At 30.4% G+C, this 23,689-nt stretch overlaps 2 protein-coding genes across 7 annotated transcripts in view; one reads left to right on the top strand and one right to left on the bottom strand.

Moving 5' to 3' along the window:
- LOC125842790 (uncharacterized) overlaps nucleotides 1-23,689 on the bottom strand; it is a 176,072-nt gene that overhangs the window by 85,380 nt on the left and 67,003 nt on the right. The gene's annotated exons all lie outside the window — the stretch shown is intronic.
- LOC125841636 (BTB/POZ domain-containing protein NPY2) lies at nucleotides 10,244-16,841 on the top strand. 5 transcript variants are annotated; one of them, XM_049520903.1, is made up of 6 exons: nucleotides 10,244-10,583; nucleotides 11,153-11,217; nucleotides 11,988-12,123; nucleotides 13,545-13,614; nucleotides 14,260-15,435; nucleotides 16,005-16,841. In XM_049520903.1, exons 3-6 carry the CDS (start codon nucleotides 12,062-12,064, stop codon nucleotides 16,575-16,577), a joined length of 1,881 nt encoding a protein of 626 aa, XP_049376860.1. In that variant the 5' UTR covers nucleotides 10,244-10,583; nucleotides 11,153-11,217; nucleotides 11,988-12,061; the 3' UTR covers nucleotides 16,578-16,841. The 5 variants fall into 5 exon arrangements, with proteins under 5 accessions (XP_049376860.1, XP_049376792.1, XP_049376991.1 ...); XM_049520835.1 differs by having other exon boundaries at nucleotides 11,148-11,217; XM_049521034.1 differs by lacking the exon at nucleotides 10,244-10,583 and adding an exon at nucleotides 10,888-10,940 and having other exon boundaries at nucleotides 11,148-11,217.

Below are 23,689 nucleotides of genomic sequence, written 5' to 3'. Positions count from 1 at the left end.
TTTATTTAATGAAATTATACTGAAAATATTATTATTATTATTTATTTATTTATTTATTTATCACATATATATGATGGCTAATGACTAATGTAGAAGCATGGTCAAATCAATGACTTGACTGAAGTTTTGCTTCTGATCTTCATTGTCTACTCGTAAAGGAGGTGGAAAGAGAGGCATTTTCAATTCGAAATTTGATTGTAATTCAATTAATGGAATTAAATATCACAGATGTATCATAATAATTTTTATGATTCACTTTTTATTATAACATTTTATACATTAATTGAAAATGTATATAACGACGGTGCGAAAAAATTGTTAAATGCTTCAACAACCAAATGAGGAAAAAGTGACAATTGGTTACCAAAAAAGTACAGCTTTGATTGTACCTTTTGCTTTTTTTTTTAACCAAAAAAAGCTGTGTTTAGACATAATAAAATAAATAGTAACTTTCACCTATATCAAACATAAAATTCATATTTGTATGTTATAGCAAAGTTTGCATAATTGCGCTCCATAGCAAATATAAATATGTATACTTCGTTATACATATACAAAAGAAAGCAGTTGTATAATCTGCTTTAGTATACATATACAAAAAGATCAATTGTATAAAGTGAGAGAGATGAGTGAGCGCGAGATCTGGGAGAGTGGCGAGTGAGATCTGGGAGAGGGGAACGAAAATATATATATATATATACAATTTTCATGCATTTTATACATTTTTACGTTTTTGTATAAAGTGAGAGAGGCGAGTGAGAGAGCGGGATCTAAGAGAGTGGCGAGCGAGATCTGGGAGAGGGGAACGAAAATATATGTATATATACAATTTTCTCTCGCTTTATACAAACACAAACGCATTTTATACAATTTGTGTTTTTTGTATAAAGTGAGAGAGGCGAGTGAGAGAGTGAGATCTGGGAGAGTGGCGAGCGAGATCTGGGAAAGTGGCGAGCGAGATCTGGGAGAGGGGAACGAAAATGTATGTATATATATACAATTTTCTCTCGCTTTATACAAACACAAACGCACTTTATACACTTGCATTTGTATAAAAAACGAGAGAGGCAGGGGAGAGAACGAGAGTGGCAAGCGAGATTCACTAGGAGAGAGGTGAAATAGCAACAGTTTGCTATGAGGTACAATTAAATCAAACTATATTTATAGCATTTAATTTGAATTAATAGTTTGCTATTATATGCAATTTTCCCTAAAATAAAATAAAAAAGAATGATACAGGAAAAGAAATTGGTTTAAAAAACAATCAATCAATATATATGTAAAACAAGACAATAACAACATATTGGACAGCAAACATATATTCCGATGGGTCCTGAACTCCAAATATATATATTGTTTTTTTTAAGAAAACATTGGTGAAATGCTCTAACATTAAAAATAATCTGTTCTTTTCGTCACTACTTTTCCCTCCATCTCAATTTTTGTATCAGTTTTTGAATTTCAAGATTTAAACAACTTTTTCTTTGACCATAATATTTTCATATATATTCTAAATATTTCAATTAATGTGATTTATAGTACTTTTTGAGTAGCTTCCAAACATGTAAATTTTATTTTTAAAAATTGAAGATTCCGCAGGTAACTTCATGGTCCATAAAAAATTATTTGACTCTTAAAATACGGAATTGAATCACATAAATTGAGACAGTGGGCGTAGAATTGTTTCCCATTATTGGACATTTGAAAGCAAAGCTTCTCGCGTGTTGTAGATAATTAGCCCAGTAGCATGCTTGGCCCACTCTACGATCATTAGAAAAGTTGGCCCAATAAATTAGAAATGGGCCGATAACCCAGTCCAGTAAATCTGTTTAAATTCTGGGCTATTAGTATGAAGCTTAGCCACATTTAGACCTGCTCTTTGAAAAGTAACCACTTTCATAAAAATTTTAAATTTTACGAGTAAAAAAACTCTATGACAACTCTAAACTTTAAATTTTACTTATGAAATTTAAAACTCAATGAAAATTATTACTTTCAGTTATAGGAGTTGAGAAGTACTATTTTTGTGAATTCTAGCTGTGGGTTGTTTGTTATAAAAAGATGATCCATGATTGTTGGAGGATTAAGCATAAAAGAACTCATATAGGACTTGGCTAAAAATGTTAAGATTTCAAAAACTAAAAATTGAGTTTGGTTTCAAAACAATATTATAGAAAATTGTATTAAGCATAAAAATCTTATATCGGACTGGCTAAAAATGTTAAGATTCCAAGAACTACTAATTTGATCTTCATTTTCAAAATCCATGTTTCAATTTTTGTAGAAACTATTTTAAAATAGTAATTTCTAATGACATTTGGTTGCATAAATGTCACGTTATCATAAATATTGAATTTTAAATTAATAATCTATAAAATCTATTAGATTTAATCGAATCTGTAACTAATACTCTTCCTCCGTCCATGCTTATCGGTTCCATGGTAGCAACATTTAATCGCAGAGCTACCCTAATTTTACCATACAAGTCAATAAATAGGCTCTCTTTCGTAAATTGAAAATGACATAATTTCTACTTTATTATCTCAAAAAATAGCTACTTTACTTTTTTCGGTTAATCATTTTTGTGGTACCAAGTTCAATAATTGCACAACTGTGCACTCTATGATTTTTGCTTTTTAAAGAAAATATTAGGATATACGTTTGATTGAAAACAAACCAAGGAGAGAAGAGTTACTAGCTATAATATATTAAACTTCGGGTCATAACTCAACCCGCTTAATTTTAATTGGATTTTTATTCTTTGTACTAGCTATAATATGTCAAATTAAAAATAACTTTTAAAAATATTTCAACAAAGTTAATATCTAGTGGGTTTATGAATTGATTTTGTCTCCTCTAATTGCAACTATTTGTTCAAGTGATTAGAGGTTGGGTTTGACACTAAAGTTGTGTGAACTGCCTTATTTGAAAGTCCAATTTATTAGTCAAAATATTCAAACTTTTATTTGTTTCATACTAAGAAATGTAGAAATATTTTTTTTTATTGATTATAATGTTCTCAAAATCAGGCCCCTACCTACCATGATTAATTATTTTATAGTAAAATTATGCAAACTTTTGTACGACAATTCTTGTTAATGGTCCATGGTGGAGTTCAAAATTAATTAAGAGGAGTTATTAGTTGTAGGTTCCAATTTAGAAGTGACAAGAAGAAAGAGGATTGCTGGGCTATTATTTTCTAGACATTAGAATTAATGAATCTGATTTTTTTCTGGAATAAATTTCTGCAGTTACACTCAATATTTAATGCTAAAGCTGGACCTATATTAACTCTAAAATCAACCTCCTTGTCAACGCCAGCCTGTTTCTTCTCTTGCATTTATTTCCTATCCCCATCTTATACTCCATTTTCATTTTATTGTTTGGCGCTCAAAATTCGATACTTGATAGTTGATATAGAGTTTGATATATTTGAATCCGTATTGTAAAATCTTATTATAGAGATTAAAGTGCCTTATGATTCCTACCAAAAGTATTTTTATGATTTAAACTCAAAACTATTGATTAAGGATGGAGAAATAATCAACACATAATCTATCCGTCATATATAATGTAATCCTGGAAGTTTGATAAATTCAGATTTGCATAAAAAATCTTACTTTAAGGGTTAAATCATTTAGTTCCAATGAGCCAATTTCATTTCTAGGATTTAAACTCGAAATTTTTATTAAGAATAAAAAAATACATATTAGTCACTATGATAACCTTTGATGATATTCCCATTTACCACTTAGCCAACAAAACAAATTTTATGATTGTCGATCATCTCTTCTTTATAATATGTGCTTATGAAGTTTCTTCTTATTGAATGATCTAAAATATCATCTTCTTTATATTATGTGCTTATGAAGTTTGTTCTTATTGAATGATTTAAAATATCATCAACTAATTATTTGAAGGATGATCTAGACAATATTGAAAATGATATAATCGCTCTATTTACCTTTTTAGATACGTATACGGAAGACTCAAATTTGAGATATAATAAAAAAAATATTATGTAAAATAACAAATAATTAGCTTATATTAGGTACTATAGTTATAATTTAAGAAAATTATAATTCGCCACCACGGTTTTTCAATTCTTGTTATACGCCTGATTTGTATAATTCACTTGATATGTATAAATCCAAATTTTGTATAATTCAGTTTATGATTGTATAAATCCAGTATTTTGTATATGCTTACCCTAGCTATCTGTATACGATTTATGAAAAAATCATAATAAATTACCTTGTTTGTATATATTGGCAAGCAAAATATACAAATAGAGTTCTGAAAAATTCCTAAATGTGTAAATACAAAATTTGTATAGACTCGCCTTATTGTATATTAGCAAGCAAAATATACAAACAGACAGAAATATACAAACCACAACATCCATAGCAAACATAACTATAGCTATAAAACGCATTATCAAAACTATAACTATAAAGCTTTATTATGTTTATTATGTTGTTATTTCCAAAATGTTCTCTATAATAAACGGTACGAGGTACGATTAGTAAGTGAAGACGACACTGTAAGTTAATTTGTGTTGATATTTTTCTTTGTATAGGTAATAAATAATAAATAAAACTTAAAATATCTTTATTGAAATCATCCTACTTGATTCTATAGCACAAGAATATGGACAATTAGAACCAGAATGTTCCCAATTGGAATCTACTACCTTTTTGTGGATATAGTTTTTTGCATATATAATTTTTTTTTCAACCAATAAAAGTAAAAGAATCAATAGAAAAACATCAAGATAAAAAATTGTAGATTAGTGGTCCATGATCTATATATAAAATTGACCATCCTGTGAGTTTGACAAATGGCCATATATGAATATACTCTTAATCATGTGATTAAGAGATTAATTAGCAACGTGCCATGAGTATAACCAGATGGTGCTAATCATAATTAGAGAAGAATCAAATCCATCTTAGTTAAAATTGTGGCTAATTAAGCAAACACATCAGTGTTTTAGTACAAAAGAAGCCATATATCTACGTAGAATCTGCCATTTTGGTGGTGGGGATGTGGCCATGTGCTAATTGAGTCATTACGATGAAATTTTAAAAAGCAGTGGCTGTAAACAAGTTAAATAATCAATTAAATACTATATAATTAATTTGCAATATTGCGCTCAGCCATGACGAATTAATTAATTTCAATGATTATTGATCTTGAATCTTAGGAAGATAATTGGTAAATCCTCCTTATGAACATATTATAAAAAGTTTAGGCAGAGAGAATCCTTCTTGTCTCGATGTCGCACCATTGTCCCCCACACCACCCCACTGTGAGGAAAATACGTAAATCCGAAAACAAAAAATACCAAATTTAACATGAAAAAATCATTCATAATCGAAAGTAATAATCAAGGATCACCAAAATATAAATTGTTTCGCTATAAACAAAATAAGAGGGTTATAAATATTCTTCTAAATGGCTATACACTAATTTACCAAACATAAATAATCAATATATAGCTAAATCAACAGAAGTAAATAGAAAGAAAACAGTCAATCTCAATTATTGTTCCGGACCTTAAATTTAATCCTACTGACCATCAAATCCGAATCCCAAACCCTCCGCTATAAATATATTTACACAATCATATTATTTAAATACAGTTATATGTAATTATCTCTATATTTAATAGTAGTGTTGATTTATATTTTAACAAGAATAATTGGTAAATAATTAACCTGTTATAATAAAATAAATCACCTGTTATAATAAAATAAATCATATTATTACTCCTATTAGTATAGTATATATAAAAATATATACTACGTGGACTCGTGGATTCCATGCAAGTTGGGAAGATGATAATTAAGCATGTGATGGGTCAAAGTAAATCAAACACAAGAGGACCCTCCAATCAAGTGATATATATATTATTCCCCTATAAAGAATATTTTAAGAGTAATCAAACATACTTTTTTGAATTCGTAAAAGTATTGACGAAAAAATCGTTGACTATCTTGGGGGTCAAATACCATTCAAAATACATGGTGGTATCTGTTTGTAAATTTAACTTTTACTACTCTATTAAATTTTATTTCCAGAATGATCTAGACAATTCTTTTTTTTTTTTTAGAAAAACTTACGATACTTTCTTTACATTTTGTAAAAAAAATTGTGGAGAAATAAATAATAATCCCGTCAAATAACAATTTTAATTGAAGTTTTTAATAAGTAATCTTTTAAAATGTGTGTGACAAAATCTCTACAATTTTTTTGAAGAACAATTTTCACATATAGTAAACATAAAAATCATATTTGTATGTTATAACTATAGTTTGCATAATTGTGCTTCATAATAAATTTTATGTTGTNAATAAATAATAATCCCGTCAAATAACAATTTTAATTGAAGTTTTTAATAAGTAATCTTTTAAAATGTGTGTGACAAAATCTCTACAATTTTTTTGAAGAACAATTTTCACATATAGTAAACATAAAAATCATATTTGTGTGTTATAACTATAGTTTGCATAATTGTGCTTCATAACAAATTTTATGTTTGTTATGGAACTTTTGATTTGTATAATTTTCTAGATACATCCAATTTTATACAAATTATTCAGTTTTGTATCAATTCATTTATACATTGTAATTTTTATAATTATAAGTGTATATGACGAAAATATATGTATTTATATTTGTATATACAATTTTCTCTCGCTTTATACAAACACAAATACATTTTATACATCTATATACTGAATGGGTAATCGTATACCAAAAATGACTAATTATATACCGAATTAAATAACAAAAAAATAAGATATTTACTACAAATTATAAATAAAATAAATTATAATTATAATATTTAATCTAAATTAATAGTTTATTATTTCATACGATTTTCTCTTTTTCAAGAGGTGGAGGGCACTCTTCAAGTTCCCACAACTGTGCCGTTGTAGACAAGTGTTTACTTGAAAGGTGGGTCACTTTTCTTTCTTCATAGACTTTCAAAAGTGTAATTATAGTTGAAGAGTCAGCAGCATGTGTGTGTCATTAGATACAAAGACCTAGTCAAGTGCTATTGATTAGGGTAATGAAGAAAAACCAGAGATTTAGGTGCCTTGTAACCTGGAGGAACAGAAATAATTCAATTTTATTTGTCATGTTATATTTTTTGAAAGTCAAATTTAATTAATTTTTAAAGTTAATATTAATTCGATATTTTTTTAAAAAAATTTAGAAACTATACGAAAAGTACTATAAATTGTAATTTTTTGCATATCAATATGATGGAAAAATACATCATAAAATATTATAGTTTAATTCTAATAAAAAAAATTATGACAACTAAAAATGGACGGAGATAATATTTACATAACAAATAATAATTCTATTGCTCAAAATTGCATATATATCCTTGATGGCTCCTTTGGTTGGAGCATATTGTATGCTTGCCACTTGCCTAGTTCGATTTATATTAAAAATTGCACAGACGTACCTTAAAGTTAGAGAGTAGTATTTTTCCGATTTTTTTCTCACATTAAATTAAAACACTTTTAATTAAAAAAAATCAATGAATGTATGATGTATCAATCAGATTAATAGAGCTCAAGTAATATGAAATAGAAGATATTTTCATTAGCCACCTGAAATGTAGGGTGTTCAATTAGTCAAATGTCGTTTTTAGCATTGATTGGAAAATTTGAAAATAGTCGACATGCAAGTGTTTTGTATTTATGATAGTGGAATTAGCCTCTTATTATTCTAGAAAAGCATGCAGATCAAGATTTTCTACTAGTTGATTTGACCACATTATAAGATTCACACCAGTACAGTATATACATAATAAAATGACTTCACTTTTTCAGTATATTTATCTAGAGGAATTTTAATACTATGGGCTAATAGTGATGGGATTAAAAAAAATTATGTTGTTTGGTTGCTATGTTCGGGATAACTTATTTTGGGAGAACTTGTTTCCAACCAAACGACACCATGAGTTTTGAAATTTATAATTTCAATTTCAAGCGGTGATAATAAGATTCTAAACTTAATATTTGTATATATTTTTGATAAACTTCTTAAATCTTAATATAAATACATTATTTGAGCCAAAATTATTGAGTTCTGTCAAATTTGTATCACACTTATTTATATATGGTAAGAATTTGCTGATAGGTACAGTATTAATCAGGGAGTATAAACATTTAACGAATATTGAATCTAAAAAGTCCTACTGTATATATTGATTATATTACTAAAATATAAGTTTAACTAATTGGTACTCCCTCCGTCCCTTTTTAGTTGTCCACTTTAGAAATGACACACAGATTAAGGCAACAATGATTAGCACAGTGAAGTTACAATTTTACCCTTATGACAACTTTTCACTTCAAAATTATAACCACTTATTTGAATTCAAGTGAAATAAATTGGAGGGAAACAACATACACTTTTACAATTTTCAAGAAGTGTAAATAAGGGTATAATAGGAAAAAATTTGTTGTCCTTTCTTGATTTGTCAAAATGGACAACTAAATAGGGACAACTAAAAAAGGAAATATGGACAAGTAAATAGGGACAGAGGAAGTATCACATAATTAGTAGGCAAGTATTATCATATACATATATACTATCAAAAAATAAAGTAATATGATTTCAAAGACTAGTGTTGATAGATGTTTCATTTCACCCAGTATGTGCAGTGGAGGGATGGGAGATGTGATCCTGGAAGATTTTATACAAGTACAAACACAATGATTATAAACAAGAAAAAGTTAAAAGATTATTTTTAAAGAATTATTGGTTGGATTGACAAGTCATTTTTGAGGTACAAAGGAGTGGTTCCTAGTTAATTACTAGTAATGATAATGGGGTCAATTTTGATATAGACTTTCAGATAAACACCATATAAGAAATTTATGGAATATTGGTGTATTAATAATGCTAATATTATTAATTCTTGTGTTAATTATATATATATATATATATATTGAGTTTATTTTTATGTAATATTTGGTTTAATGTATTAAAAATAATATACATTTTATAATTTCCAAAAAATATTTATTTACAAAAATACCATCTACAAATATGACAGAAAGAATATGATTTTTTAGGGATAATTGTGTCTTTAATCATGCTAATGCATGAATTAAAATCATTTGCATTACTAATACTATTACTTTTTTGTTTTAAAAAATATCCTCCATAATATGTCTTTAATCAAGCTATTGTATGCATTACAACTACTTGCATTGTTTTTTTTTTATATAAATATTTTCCACCCGGCGTCCGATGCAAGTATTCTAGCTTCGACTAAATTTAGTTCGTGCACTGCATGACCCATTCGGAGGTGACGCTTCCAATAGGATTTTCTCCATACACAAGATTTAAACTCGAGACCATTGATTAAGGGTGAAACAGTTTCACTACTGCACCACAACTCATGTTGGTCACTTAGGGATCGTTTGGCAAAGTATTAATAAAAATAATGCTTGCATTAGCTTTGTATATTAATAGTACCTTGTTTGGTACATTTTTTTATGCTATGTATAACTAATGCAAGCATTAGTTACACACACTCTATTGTGTACTGAGAAGTGTATTACTAATACCGTGAATTTATAGGTATTAGTAATGCAAAGGGTAAATACATGCATTAGCATGGTTAAAGACCTAATTACCCCTCAAAAACACTTTTACATCTTTTTCACCATAATTGTAGAGGATACTTTTGTAAATACAACACATACTTTTTTTAATACATCAAATCAAACAATGCATAAAAATATATTCTATGCATAACTAATGTAAATATAACTAATACATGCATTACCAGTGCTTTATTACCAATACACTCTATTTAACATTATTTTTATACACTCTATCAAACGACCCCTTACATTATTACCATCATCAAAAAGTGTATTAAACAAAATATTATTAATATACAAAGTTAATGCATGCGTTTTTTTTTTTTAAATGCATCCTACAATCAACATACTCGTTTGACTTGTTTGATACGCGAATTAAGATGGAATAATCTAGAATTAAATTTATATTGTGTTTGATTTTTATTCCACCGTCAATTAAATATAATATAAAATTTTATCTTAAAACTTAATTATCAATCTATCATCTTGATATTATTTTACCTTAATTATTTCAAATAATATAAATTAGCTTAGAAATTATAATCTCAAAATTATGATTCTATAATAATTTAGTCCTAAAACCAATCACTTTAAAGAGGAAAAAAACCAGAGATGGGAGGGAGCAAGAAAGCAGAGTGTCAGTATGGCGTGCATATCATAGCAAATTGGGTGTCTTCATCACTACAACCTTTCCCAATCTTTTAGTACTGAAATAAATAATAGTTTCCCACTTTGCCCTGAAAATTACAGAGTGAAAAAACAGGAAAAAAAGAAACAAGAATAGGGAAAAGGTTAAAAAAACATAAAAAGGAAAAAAAAAGAAGCAAATACTCTTAAATTTGAGTGGACATGTGCTTTTTTATGGTTTGTCCTTTGATAAGAAATGGTAAAATAGAAAATTTCTGATACCATAAAGTTGTTGTGCTGATTCTAGCAAAACTGGTAAGCATATACTAGCAAATTTTGGCCTATATTTTTCTACTTCTTTTTTCTCTCCCACAGTTACTGGAAACAGGATACACAACTCATTTTCTTGATTCTCACATTACTATGGTGGCTTTAGTTCTGCTTTGTTGGTGTGTGTGCTCTTCTATATTTTTTGCATGTGGGGTTTTATGTTTATCTCTTTAAAAACTATTTTCTTGAAAAAAAAATGGTTCTTTAAAAAGATTTGAGATTGTATTTTTGTGGGTATTCTTGATTCTTCTTCTTGTTTTTGAAGTAGATTTCTTGTGTTTCTACACAGGGGTTTCATGTAACAAAGGGAGTGGCTTTTGGGTTGTGTCTTTCAAATACAAAGTAAATTTTCTTGATTTCTTGAATTTTTTACTGGCTAGATTTCTGCTCTCTCTCTGAGATGATTCTTTTTGTTTCTACAGATTTTGTTCGTTGGTGATGTTTGATTTTGTCCTTTGAAATAATGCATTATAAACTATGCTTCTATTTATTCTTGCGATCTTTCTCATTAATTTTTTTGTTCTTTTTGGCTTTGCAAAAACTATAAAGATTAGATGCTTGCTGTCTCCCGTTTTCGTAGTGCCTTCAACTGATACCAAGATGCGGTTTTCCGTTGCAGGTTCTTCAAATCTCTCAACTTTCAATTAAAAAATGCTGTTATATCTTACATTTGTTTAGATTTACATGTGATTTCTGTTTGGAAGTTTGGATCTTTTAAAATATTTTATTTTATGTGTGGTCTGAAACTCAAGCCTTGAACTTTTTCTATATAAAAAAATGAACCAATTTGTGGAAGAAGCAAGCAAAGAGTAAAGTCTATGTGTGTGTGTGAGAGAGAAAGAAAGAGTAAATAAGTAAAGTAGTATTAAAGAAAGATGGTGGGGTGGAGTCAGATGGATGCTAGTGGGGGTGTGTAGTTACTGGTTTTTGTGAATAATTTAGTGAAGAGAGTCTGTTGTTTATGTCTCCTGGGTTGAGAAGGAGACCCCGTGGTCCGTGGGCTTTGCCGCCGACCAAGGAAACAATCTCTTCTCTTAATGGCTCTCTTCACATTTAAGTGATCCTCTTTTTCTTTAAATTAAACTAACCATTTCTTCTTCTCTTACTCTAAGATAGCTCATCCTGCTTTGCCTTTGTTTACTTTCAAGATTCGGTCATACTAAGCCTTATATCTTATATCTTACTTATAATACCCCTCTTTGAGATCCCATTACTCTTCCCCTTCTCTCCCTTGAAGCTGAGGAAAATTGGTTATATTCAGAAACTTGGTCCCCACACCTGGGTTCTTACATTTTTTCCATTTCTGGAGCTATTTGTCCTTGGTTTCAGGTTATGTTTGAGCATTGGGAATATCAGGTTATGAACAAAGGGTATTGTTTGATTTTGCAGTGATTTGTTGAGTAGTTAAGGGAAGTATATTTTCTCAAGTGTCAACAAAAATCAGATCTCTCTAAGTTGTCAAGATGAAGTTCATGAAACTTGGATCCAAGCCTGATACCTTTCAGACAGATGGGAACAATGTCAGGTCAGATCTTCTTCTAGCTTTTTTTTTTAAAGTTTTTATTTTTTCTAAAAGCTTCTTCGTCGATTATATGGGCCATCCATAGCTGTTTTCTTTTGTAGAATTGTAACTGATCTTCATATTCTCAAGATAATTAATTAGTGTCTGTCTTTTTATGTATCTGGTGTTGAATAAATTGGCATTTCATCTAATGTCAACATCCAGCCTTATCTATTTACTTGTGTTCTGCCCTATATTAGTGTATTGACTTTTGAGTGGGTGGGGGTGGGTCTAGGATGTTCTTTTAGAAAATCGTTTAAGGATTATATCAAGTTTACTCTTTATCCTAATTAATCTTTCCCCAAATCTATCCTAGGACTTAGATTTTATTACCATTCAGTTTTCTATTTCTGGTATTGTTAGGGGAGAACTGAGAAGGAATGCCAAATATAAGGGTGTTTTCTAGAGATAGACTCCATCTTTTATTGTTGTGATTTCTTCACCTAACAGATAAACAGATAGTCAAAATAAAAGTTTCCAGCCATTTGAAGTTTCCAGTTCCACATTGCCTGCCATATTTTGATGGTCCATTTATCTTTGGCTTATGTGTAGCTTATTCAGTTAAACGACTTGATTAATATTATTGTCTAGTCTTAGCTATTGATTTCAAAAGCTTCATTTATGAAATACTCATCAAACCTATAAAAGATTCATCAGTACTGTGCAGTGCTTGAATAGTTTGTACTACTGATTTTTTAGGTTTCAACTTTTAACCCCTTAGATTTGTTATAGTCAGATGCGGAAGATTTCGTTGCGCAAGTTCTAATTGTGGGTATAAATGGCCTATAACATCAGCGTGGTAATATAAGCGCAGACATAAGGGCCTACTTATGTTGCTCTTTTTCAATTTTTTCCACTCTGGTTTCGGGTAGCTAACAATAATTATGATTTATGCGGCAGGATTATGCCTCACCAATTTCGGTCTGATGACTCATACATGATTGATGAAACCTTGCTACTTCATTTTATGACTTGAGCTGATGAATTTGAGCCATCAGATTTTTCAGCCGAGAGGAAATATGTGCCTTACTAATTAAATGATATCACATCCTTCTAGTCTTGTTTTGAAAGAGAAGTTTAATGTCTTTTCATTTGGTTGAGTTAGAATAATGGTGAAGAAAAGAAATATACAGAACTATTTTTTAAAATTATTATTTATATATGTTTACCTTTCTTCTTTTTTTTCTACTTCTATCTAGTATGATTATAGCACTAATGAGTTAAAATGGAGAAATATCGTGGATAGCTGACCCCAACATGTTTCGGATTGAGGTGTAGCAGCTGGTTTTATAATTTATACCGTGACTTTTAATAACCTTATCATTGTTATTGTTAATGGATCTGTCTAGACTCTTCTGAATTCTACTAACAGATTCTTAATACAGATATGTTGCTTCAGAGTTGGCCTCGGACATCACTATTAATGTAGGAGATGTGAAGTTTTATCTGCATAAGGTACAATGGTCTAACAAGTACACAGAGTAATAATTTAATCATGCATTTTTATTTTTTTTTGTGTGTGTTACTATGTGAAATGGTGGTAGAGTGCCTTTTCTCCTGAAGGAGGGAGGAAAACAGTAGGTCCAAATTATGCTTCTGTTTACTATTTGCACTTATTTATTATATTTTCTACATTAGCATGGGTTTCTTGCATTCATTGGTGTGTCAAATAGACTGCAGCATAGTAGCTGAATAGTTCTTTTTGATCTGTCTTATGCTGTCTGTGTTAATACACAAAGTTATAATCGATGTATTTGCTCATTACCTATAATAAAAAAATAACAAATAACAAATAAATAAATTCCATGTGTGTGCATGAGCCTCAAGTTTAATGGTCACCTTCACTCAACACTGTGGTACTATGATTGCCTTGGACTGATAGGTATCACAGTAGCAGTAGCTGTTGTTCATAATTCCAATAAGTGGTGCTTTGCTGTAAGAGTACTTTTATGATGCTAAACTTTTTAATACAATTTTGTGAAGTGCTTTTCATATTTGAAGTATCTTGATCAACGAAAATGTCTTATTTACGTGTTTGACTTGTTGAATTGACCATCTTTTTACTCCGATTACTCATTCTTTACTGAAAATGCTCTGCAGTTTCCTCTCCTGTCCAAGAGTGCCACTTTGCAAAAGTTGGTTTCTAATGCAAGTGAAGGCAATTGTGACGAAGTTGACATTCATGACATCCCTGGAGGACCTAGTGCTTTCGAAATATGTGCCAAATTCTGTTACGGTATGACTGTTACACTGAATGCTTATAATGTCATTTCTGCAAGGTGTGCTGCTGAGTATCTCGGTATGAATGAAAGTCTTGAGAAAGGAAACCTGGTCTACAAGATTGATGTTTTCCTGAACTCTAGCATTTTCCGGAGTTGGAAAGATTCAATAATAGTTCTTCAGACTACTAAGTCTCAATCACGCATGTGCGAGGAACTGAAGTTGACCAGCCACTGCATTGATGCTGTAGCATCCAGGGCTTCGGTTGATGTTTCCAGGGTGGATTGGTCCTATACTTATAATCGTAAAAAGCTTCCAGAAGAGAATGGAAATGATCCTAACTTGAATGGAATTAGAAGCCGCATGGTGCCGAAAGATTGGTGGGTTGAGGATTTATGTGAGCTTGAAGTAGATCTGTATAAGCGGGTGGTTATCACTATAAAAAACAAAGCGATTGTTTCCTCTGAAGTTATTGGAGAAGCTGCCAAAGCTTATGCATATAGAAGGTTTCCAGGCTTTAATAAAGGCTCCTTCCAATTCAATGATGTCTCCAAATGTCGCCCAATATTGGATACGGTGGTATGGCTATTGCCCTCTGAGAAAGGTAGTGTCTCTTGTAGTTTCTTGTTAAAATTGCTAAAAGCATCAATTTCACTAGACTCTGGAGAAACAGTGAAGGCAGAACTAGTCAAAAGAATAGGACAGCAATTGGAGGAAGCTTCTGTGAATGATCTTTTGATTCGAGCAGCAGATGGGGAAGGAACCATGTATGATGCCCATGTCGTCCAGAAAATACTAGAAGCGTTTGTGATGAGAGATATGGATTCTGAACCTCAGCTGGAAGATGGAGATGAAATTCAGGAGGTCCGAAAGCCAGGGATTTTATCAGAAGCTTCAAAACTGATGGTGGCAAAGCTAGTAGATGGATATCTTACCGAAATTGCAAAAGATCCTAATCTCCCTTTGTCAACATTTGTTGGTCTGGCAGAGATGGCATCCAATTTCCCTCGACCCGGTCATGATGGAATTTATCGCGCAGTTGATATGTACCTTAAAGTGAGTTTCCCTTGACTTCTGCATATAGTTGCTTAATAGAAATAACTAGCAGATACCTTCCCCTCCACCCTTGATTAGAATTTCAACATGGATATGTTTACTGAACCACATTGGGAAATGAATGTCGCATCTATGCTAGCTCAAAATATGTTTCTTTTCTGAAGTCAATTATATCATTTATCATGTAAGATTTGGCAAGTTTGTGGAGAAACTTTTAGTGTCCAAATGAAACATGTCAAAAGATCTCGCAGACCAAAAAAAAGAAGTAAACAAACCGATCCCACAAAATCCCCTTGATAAACTTATTTGTTTGGTTTCTTTAGTCATGAAAGCTCACTCCACGAGGGCAGTTCACATTTTGTTAAGTGTTACAAAAATATCCTAGTAATTTTCTGCTCTGGAAAAATGATGGGAAATGTTATCTGGCATTTGTCAATTCAGCAACTTTTCTTTGTATAATCTGAATTCTACATATGGAAAGGTATAGGTTAGGTATGGTTGAATTCAATGCATATAGTTCGTGTTAATGAATGCCCTGTATGTACTTATTGAACTTTGCGTTTGTGTAGGAGCATCCTGGAATCAGCAAGAGTGAGAGGAAGAGAATTTGTAAGCTGATGGACTGCAAGAAGCTCTCCGTGGATGCTTGTATGCATGCTGTCCAAAATGAGAGGCTTCCCCTTCGTGTTGTTGTACAAGTGCTCTTTTTTGAGCAAGTCAGGGCTAACGCCTCATCTGGGAGCAGTACTCCTGATCTTCCAAAAGCAATTAGGGACCTTAACAGTGCTTCATATGGAAGCTCAAGATCTGCAACAACTAATACAGAAGAAGATTGGGATGCTGCAGCGTCTGCAGAAGAACTCAGGGCTTTGAGGGGAGAGTTGGCAGCCTTAAGAATGGGAAATGGAGGAACGAATGACAAAGTTAATGTTATTGATGCCAAGAGCCATGCAGACAGGGCTGCCATGAGTAAAATGAAAGGTTTGCTCATGTCAAAGAGGCTGTTTTCGAAAATCTGGTCAAACAAAGGTGGACAAGGGGAGAATAGTGGCTCTGATTCGTCCGAGAGTCTTGGATCTGCTAATAACTTGGAAGAAGCTAAATCTACACCTTCAAGAAAAGGAAGGCATTCAGTTTCTTAGTTCTAACAGCTTTTAGGAATGCATTGTTGGTGGCCTTTTTTTGGACTTAAAAATGATATTAGCATATGTCAAAAGACTAGAAGAAAAATGAAGGATATAGTATTGACAAAAAGTTTGTAGGATGAAATGAAGCCTCTTATGGGCCAACCCAACAAAATAGAGCTTTTATTGTATAGATGTTCTAACATTAGGTGGCTCTTAAATTTTTATGACTTTATGGTGTGCTAGTATCATATAAGAAATTTTACTGTGAATTTAGACTTAATACAGTCTAAGCACACTGTCGCTTATGAATGGCAAAGGTAAGTTCATTTTATATATACATTTCATTTCCAAGTATCCCCTTTTTTGGCTTTAATCATTTCTTATCTAGTATTTACTGGTTCGATTAATTTGTATTTCCTGCCTGAGAAGTTCTTTATTGCTGCAACTCAAATTGGCTAAGCCCAAAAAAATGTATTTTTTGAAGAAGTTTTTAGCCCATTTCAGCTTTTTATAATCGTCCTAACACCATGATATGCAACTTATTTCTAACGAGGGGAAGCTACTAAAGCTTCCTTTAGTCTAAAATTTTTTTAACGGTGAATTATATGGTTTTAGTTTCACAAAAAATAATATTCAACACTCAAATATATATCAAAATTTATATAATAAGTAATTAAGAAAAAAAACTATCTGCTTTGTACCAAAACTATTTTAAAACTTCCAACTAATTAATTAAAAATCTTCGTACTGATAAATAAAGTTTCTATAACAAAGTAATGTATTATAAATACATGGGTAATATCTTATTAACTATAATCAATTCTTAGTTTTATCTTACTATATGAAGAATACTACATTAAAAACAAGTATCTTAAAATTAAATTTATTTTTTGTGTGTATTTGTTAATATACTTGAAGCATTTTATTAAAATTTTGCTTTAATCCACTAATTTCATTGAGATGTCTTTACTTTCAAGCATATCATTTGTATTGTTCTGTTTTTAGAAAATACTCGAGGCAGACAAGTAGTATTACCAAGGTGTTTCTCATTTTTCAAATTTTTAAATTAGGATCAACTCTCATTTTCTGAATATAATAACCAACCATGCATATAAAGAGAAATCGAATGTTATTCTTATATTATGAGCAGTAATCATGTTATTTAACTTAAGTGAATAACGTGGTCTAAGTTTATCAAGATCAAGAAATTTATAGCCATATTTATGAATAGAAACTAATTTCAAAAGAAAAGAGTCACGGTCATGGTAATTTTTGAAATGATAATTTTAGTTGAAAGTTTGTAATGATGAAACCAAAACTAGAACCAAGAGTAGTCAAATTCCAATACTTAGCTCATACACATTTCAATCTTAGCACTCACTTAACTGGCGAGTCCAGATTATGTGCTGTGATTTTCGAAAGGAAGGACTAGTAATCATGCCAATATGATATTAATGATGAATTTTATGATTTTAATTTCATCAAACACAATATCTAAAGACTATATTAGTTGCTGCTACACTTTAATAATTGTTTAACTAAATTCAAACATTTTTTATTCAGGATTTTACTATCTGATATGATACAAGAAAACTTTTTATATCAACACTCAAATAGTACTTTGCATATAATGGATCTATAAGGACAGAAAGAAATAAAAATTAATTTCAATATTTTTCTTGTTATTATTAATTTGAATACTCTACTAACTATATCATGAAAATAACATTTATAAGGAGAAACTATATAAAAAGGCCATAAAATTCAAAATAATTACAAGTTCATAAGTAATTATGAGCCTTAATGATACCAATACAGTATATGATACTGATTTAGTATTAGTTAAGCGAAATTACTTGAAGGTATATAGTGTAATTATTTAATGGAGTATTAATATAAAGGGATATATGTTTGTAATTATTTTACTTTTATGGGTATTTGCTTAGTTTCCCTATTTATAACACAACTTATAAATGTTAGAAGCTCAATTCTCATCTGTTATTCAGCTCATTGAAGTGATTGATCCCTTCATATGTGGATTATGGACTGCAATAGGATAATTATTGGCCCAATAACTTTGGGTCTCTTGGCCCAATAATCAAATCGTTAATTTTTGGACAAATTACTTAACTACACTCCTTTAATTACCTTAATATCCATTTATCCCTACTTATTTCAAAAATTTCAAAAATCTCTTATTTACCTATGTATCCCGCATGTATCCCGTGCACAACGCTATGTATCCCGCAATGTGGAATGTAGCAAACGCTATTTATCCCGTGCACAACGATATGTATCCCGCATGTATCCCGTGGACAACACTATGTATCCCGCTATGTGGAATGTATCAAACATAATGTATCTTGTGTACAACGCTATGTATCCCGCTATGTGGAATGTATCAAACCTAATGTATCCCGTGCACAATGCTATGTATCCCGCAAACATCATTTTTAAGGGATTTTTGGTAAATAGAAAACTTATAAGGGATAAGATGTTATTTAGTACTTATAATATGTGATTCCTATAATTTATACTTAATTTTCATATATGATAATACAACTAAATTTATGGAAATACGTGAAAGATACTTCTCCATTTCATATTAGTTGTTCACTTTTCTATTTACATGACAAATCATAAATAAGAAGTGCAGTTGTGCTAATTTACCCTTAAGAAACTTCTTTAGAACTTTACAAGCTTGCTTACACTTTTTAAAATAGAACTAATTATGAGGATAAAATTGAGAAAATTTAATTAATTCTATCTTGATTTTATAAATTGACCAGTACTGCCTCCGTCTATTTTAACTTGTTCCACTATACTATTTTGGGATGTCCAACAATACTTGTTCACTTTTATAAAATTAATGAATAATTTATCATGTTGTGTCTATTTTATCCTTGCTATTAAATATTATCTATTTTCAATGTTTAAATGACTTATATTTAATAAGAGTGTTTTGGTAAGATTACCCCTATCATTTTTTGCTTCTTAATTCATGTGTCAAATCAATCGTGGAAAACTATTGTTAAATAGAGAGAGTACTTATATTAAGGTGGAGAACTAATATTGAACCGTAAGACTAATACAATTACATAATTTATTTCTTTTTTAAAAAATCAGATTCAAAATAGATTGCCAAACAAACATGTTTGTTCAGACCAAGTAATTAAATCTCTCTTTTTCAGGGAGGCAGTAATTTTCACATAGCTGTAATAACTTGTTTATTTCCCTGCGCACGTAAATCTCAAAGCTCATAAGGTGTTAAAGAGTTGTTAATCTCTCTTCATAAATTAGCACAGAAATGACATTTACAAAGTAACTAAAAACAACCAGCTAATTATCTTATCTTTGAAATTGGATGATTAGTCAAACTTAAATTCTTAACTTACATTTAAAATGAAAAAGACAAAGCAACGTGTATTAGAGAAATTTTTAAGTTATCTTGGCGGATTAATCCAGGTAGGCAAAGCCAATTAAATAAAAGTATTAGAAGCATATGACCTCTAACAATTGGCTGGTCATATTTTAGTAAATTATCTATGCCCTTGTTTTTAGGTTGATGAATTGTTATAGATAAGGTGAAGTCACAAAATACATAAACGACTAACCACTATTATTGTTATTAATTAAACATACAAGACAGTCTATAACTGATTTTTTTTTCCTCAGGACTACTTGACAGAATTTGAAAAATAAAATAAAAATAGTTCACATGTATATTTTTGTATCACTAGTGCATAGCAAGCTCCTTTTTTTTTTTTTTTTTAATTATCATTATTTCTATTAGATTATGGATTGGGCAGGGTAAGGGAGAACGAAGGCGTGTGTCAATGAGAATTGAATCCACAACTATTACGTGAAAAAAATTACTTGTTCGACTAGACTGTATGCCTTGATAGGTAGTACATACATATTAAATACTCATATGTATGTATAAGTGAAAAAATTTCAACAGAGACTAATTAACCAGAAGTTTTAAACCTAAATAACCTTGAGTATGATGGTATATTAGATTGCCACTTCAATCCGAAAAATTGTACCACCTTACATATGCAATGTAGGGCAAAACTAATTAGTTTGAAGTCAATATATTTACAAGCAACATAATACTAAAAGATACTATAAACTGCTCAATTAAATCAGTCATCACATAATTAATCAAGCAACATAGAGAATAATAATAATTGAATTGAATTGAATTGATGGGGGGCAATGTGCATGTGGCTCTCCCCTTGGAGAGTGTAAAACACCAATTGCCTCTCTATACCAATGGAAGGACACATTTGCTTTATTTTATGATAATAAGTCCAAAATGTCCTACTATTTGGAATTTTCTCAACTTACTTGAGGTGGTCCAATTATTATCTACATATATATTTGGAAATTGGAACCCAAACTCCCATTACTATTATTATTTTAATTTGGACTAACTGCTCAACTAGTGCCAAACATCCTCCTCCTTCATGGATTGGAATCCCATTCTTAGCATACATCATTTCTACATTGGAATTTGCACCTAAATTCCAAAAATAATAATAAAGATACAACTTCTATGTGGAGCCAATGCTAGTTATGGATTTTATTATTGTGGTCCACATCAGATTAAGACCCTCATGTTTTGGATTAAGATGCCACGTACTAACTGTAACTTACCATGAATCTTCCTCCTCGACTTAATATAAAATAAGTAATTTAATAAGGTGAGAATGTATGTTAATTAATTAAATATTAAAAAATTGATGTGTAAACACATATTATATGTTTATGGCATGAGTTAAATATCGAATGTAGGTTTGTTTTATCCTTGAATATTGCCATATCTTTTATGATCAACCAATCTTATAGCAGATTTTATTTTTTGAAACACGAATATAATTAATTTAATTTATTTACACTGATAATATCAAACAATTTAATAAATAATATGTAATTCTTCGCCCAAAATATTTTTTGGTATTCTTTTAATATATCCAAAGGCTAATACTACACAAGAAAAAAGAAAATGGGAATCTCACAGCTTTTGGCTTGTGATGCATTGTCGTGACTCATCACTTATAATTAACAGCTGTTTATAACTAATCCAAACAATTAATTAAGTGATCCATATTGGTATTACTGATGAAGCATTTAACAATACTTTTTGGTAGAGTTAGTTCAGACAGGGGTCTTCTATATATGCATAGTTAACAACTCAAAAAGGCCACTTTAGGAATTTATAATGGATGGACTTCTGCTTCAATTATTGATCATTTAAGCTTACGTTGCATCAGCATTTCTCACAATATAAAAACATACGGAAAAGGGCCAAAAATACCCTTGAACTATTTGAAAAGGTTCAAATATATCACTCATCCACCTGTTGGGTTAAAAATGCCCCTCAATTTATCTTTTTGGTCCATTTTTACCCTTAAAACTAACACCCTTTTATTTTTTAATTATTTTAATTATTATTTATTACGTGGCATCTTCTAATTGTATAAAACTAAATTCTAACCAATTAAATTTTCCTTCATTCGCCCTGACCCATATCTATAGCCCCATGACCCAAACTCAATTGAAAAAAAACATCTCTCTTTCTCACTAAAGCTATTTCAGAACCACCCATCAACTACAAGAAGAAGCATTTTCAGCTACTTCAACTGCTGTGTGAAAGCTTGAAGTTGAATTGGATTGATTTTTGTGTATTTTTCTAAATTTTCTGTAATGATAATGTTTCAAGGTGACTTTATGATAACTCTTCTAAGAAATAACAACTTATTTTGTCTTTTGAAGATTGTGAAAAAAAGAAGAAGCTATTTCAGGACCAAATTAAAGAATCAAGCAACTTAATTTGATGTATATGTTTCTTTCTTTAAAACCACGTATCAGCAATCCACGTCTCTGTCAATTTTTTAAAAGATGTTGTGGTGTTCTTGGTGGTCCGTGGTGCAGGGAGAAAGTAAACTATCATAATATTATGCCCAAATACAGTTGTTAGCTAATTTTTTTTATCAATTGATTAATTATGTAGTAGGGCATGTGGGTGATCATTGATATTAAGTGTAGTATATTGTTTTTCATGTAAATTTTTTTGGTACACAATTTTCATTCCTGCAAGAAGCTATTAGGATTAATGGAGAAAGAGAGGTTAATATATCCTTTATTTTTAATGGGTTTTAAATTGGGTTTTGGTTTATGGGCTATGGATATGGGTCAGTGGGTAGAGGAAAATCTAATGGGTTGGAATTTAGTTTTATCCAATAGGAAGATGCCACATAATAAACATTAATAAAAATAATTAAAAAATAAAAGGGTGTTAGTTTTAAGGGTAAAAATGGACCAAAAAGGTGAACTGATGGGTATTTTTAACCCAATAGGTAGATGAGGGGTATATTTGAACCTTTTCAAATAGTTCAAGGGTATTTTTGGCCTTTTTCCGAAAAACATATAAGAAACCAATGGGATCAGTAGCAATACTGAAAATAGAACCATTAGTTATATGAATTAAATTTGAGTTATATACGCTGACAATATAAAGAGTTATCAGATCATATTTGTTTTACCTATTATTACAAATCACTAATTAATTACTGGGTGTAAGCCTCATAGATCTTTATAAACATAATAAATGATGATGATAAAAAATTCTGTCTCTGTCACTCTGACTCGTGCACGAAAGTTAAAAAACTTTTTTGCAATTTAAAAAGAGGAAAGAGGAAGTGGGGAAGGGCTTTTATGAATGGTTTAGTGAAGGATGAGTCATAAGTTGCCATCAATAGATGAATATATATATATAAGAAGAAGGGAATCTCACGTTAAAAAAGTAGGGCAATAAATGAGAAAAATCTTTACATGTTCTTGAAAGGACAATTGCAACTTTAGCTGACAACTACTTTTCAAATTGGTTTGCCCCTTCCTCTCAAATCTCAATCATCTTCATGGACCTCATACAATGTAGCTTATCTATTTCCCTTATCATGGGCCATACTCAACCTATCCCCACAACTATACATTTCTGTATTATTAGATATTGATGTACTAATATATTTCATTTTTCTGCCCATTATATATTATCTGATAAGTGCAAAACAACTTATAACGTTTGAATCTCGTAACCCTTATATAATAATAATATACAAATA

Source organism: Solanum stenotomum, chromosome 1 (genome assembly GCF_019186545.1).
Source record: "Solanum stenotomum isolate F172 chromosome 1, ASM1918654v1, whole genome shotgun sequence".
Lineage (NCBI taxonomy): Eukaryota > Viridiplantae > Streptophyta > Magnoliopsida > Solanales > Solanaceae > Solanum > Solanum stenotomum.
Note: the sequence above shows the minus strand (reverse complement) of the source record. Positions and strands in the feature narration are given on the sequence as shown.

Excerpts from the sequence above, each read along its gene's own strand:
- LOC125841636 (XM_049520903.1), top strand. The coding sequence starts at position 12,062 with ATGAAGTTCATGAAACTTGGATCCAAGCCTGATACCTTTCAGACAGAT. Across the intron at positions 13,615-14,259 it reads TGAAGTTTTATCTGCATAAG|TTTCCTCTCCTGTCCAAGAG; the intron begins GTACAATGGTCT and ends AATGCTCTGCAG. Across the intron at positions 15,436-16,004 it reads CAGTTGATATGTACCTTAAA|GAGCATCCTGGAATCAGCAA; the intron begins GTGAGTTTCCCT and ends GCGTTTGTGTAG.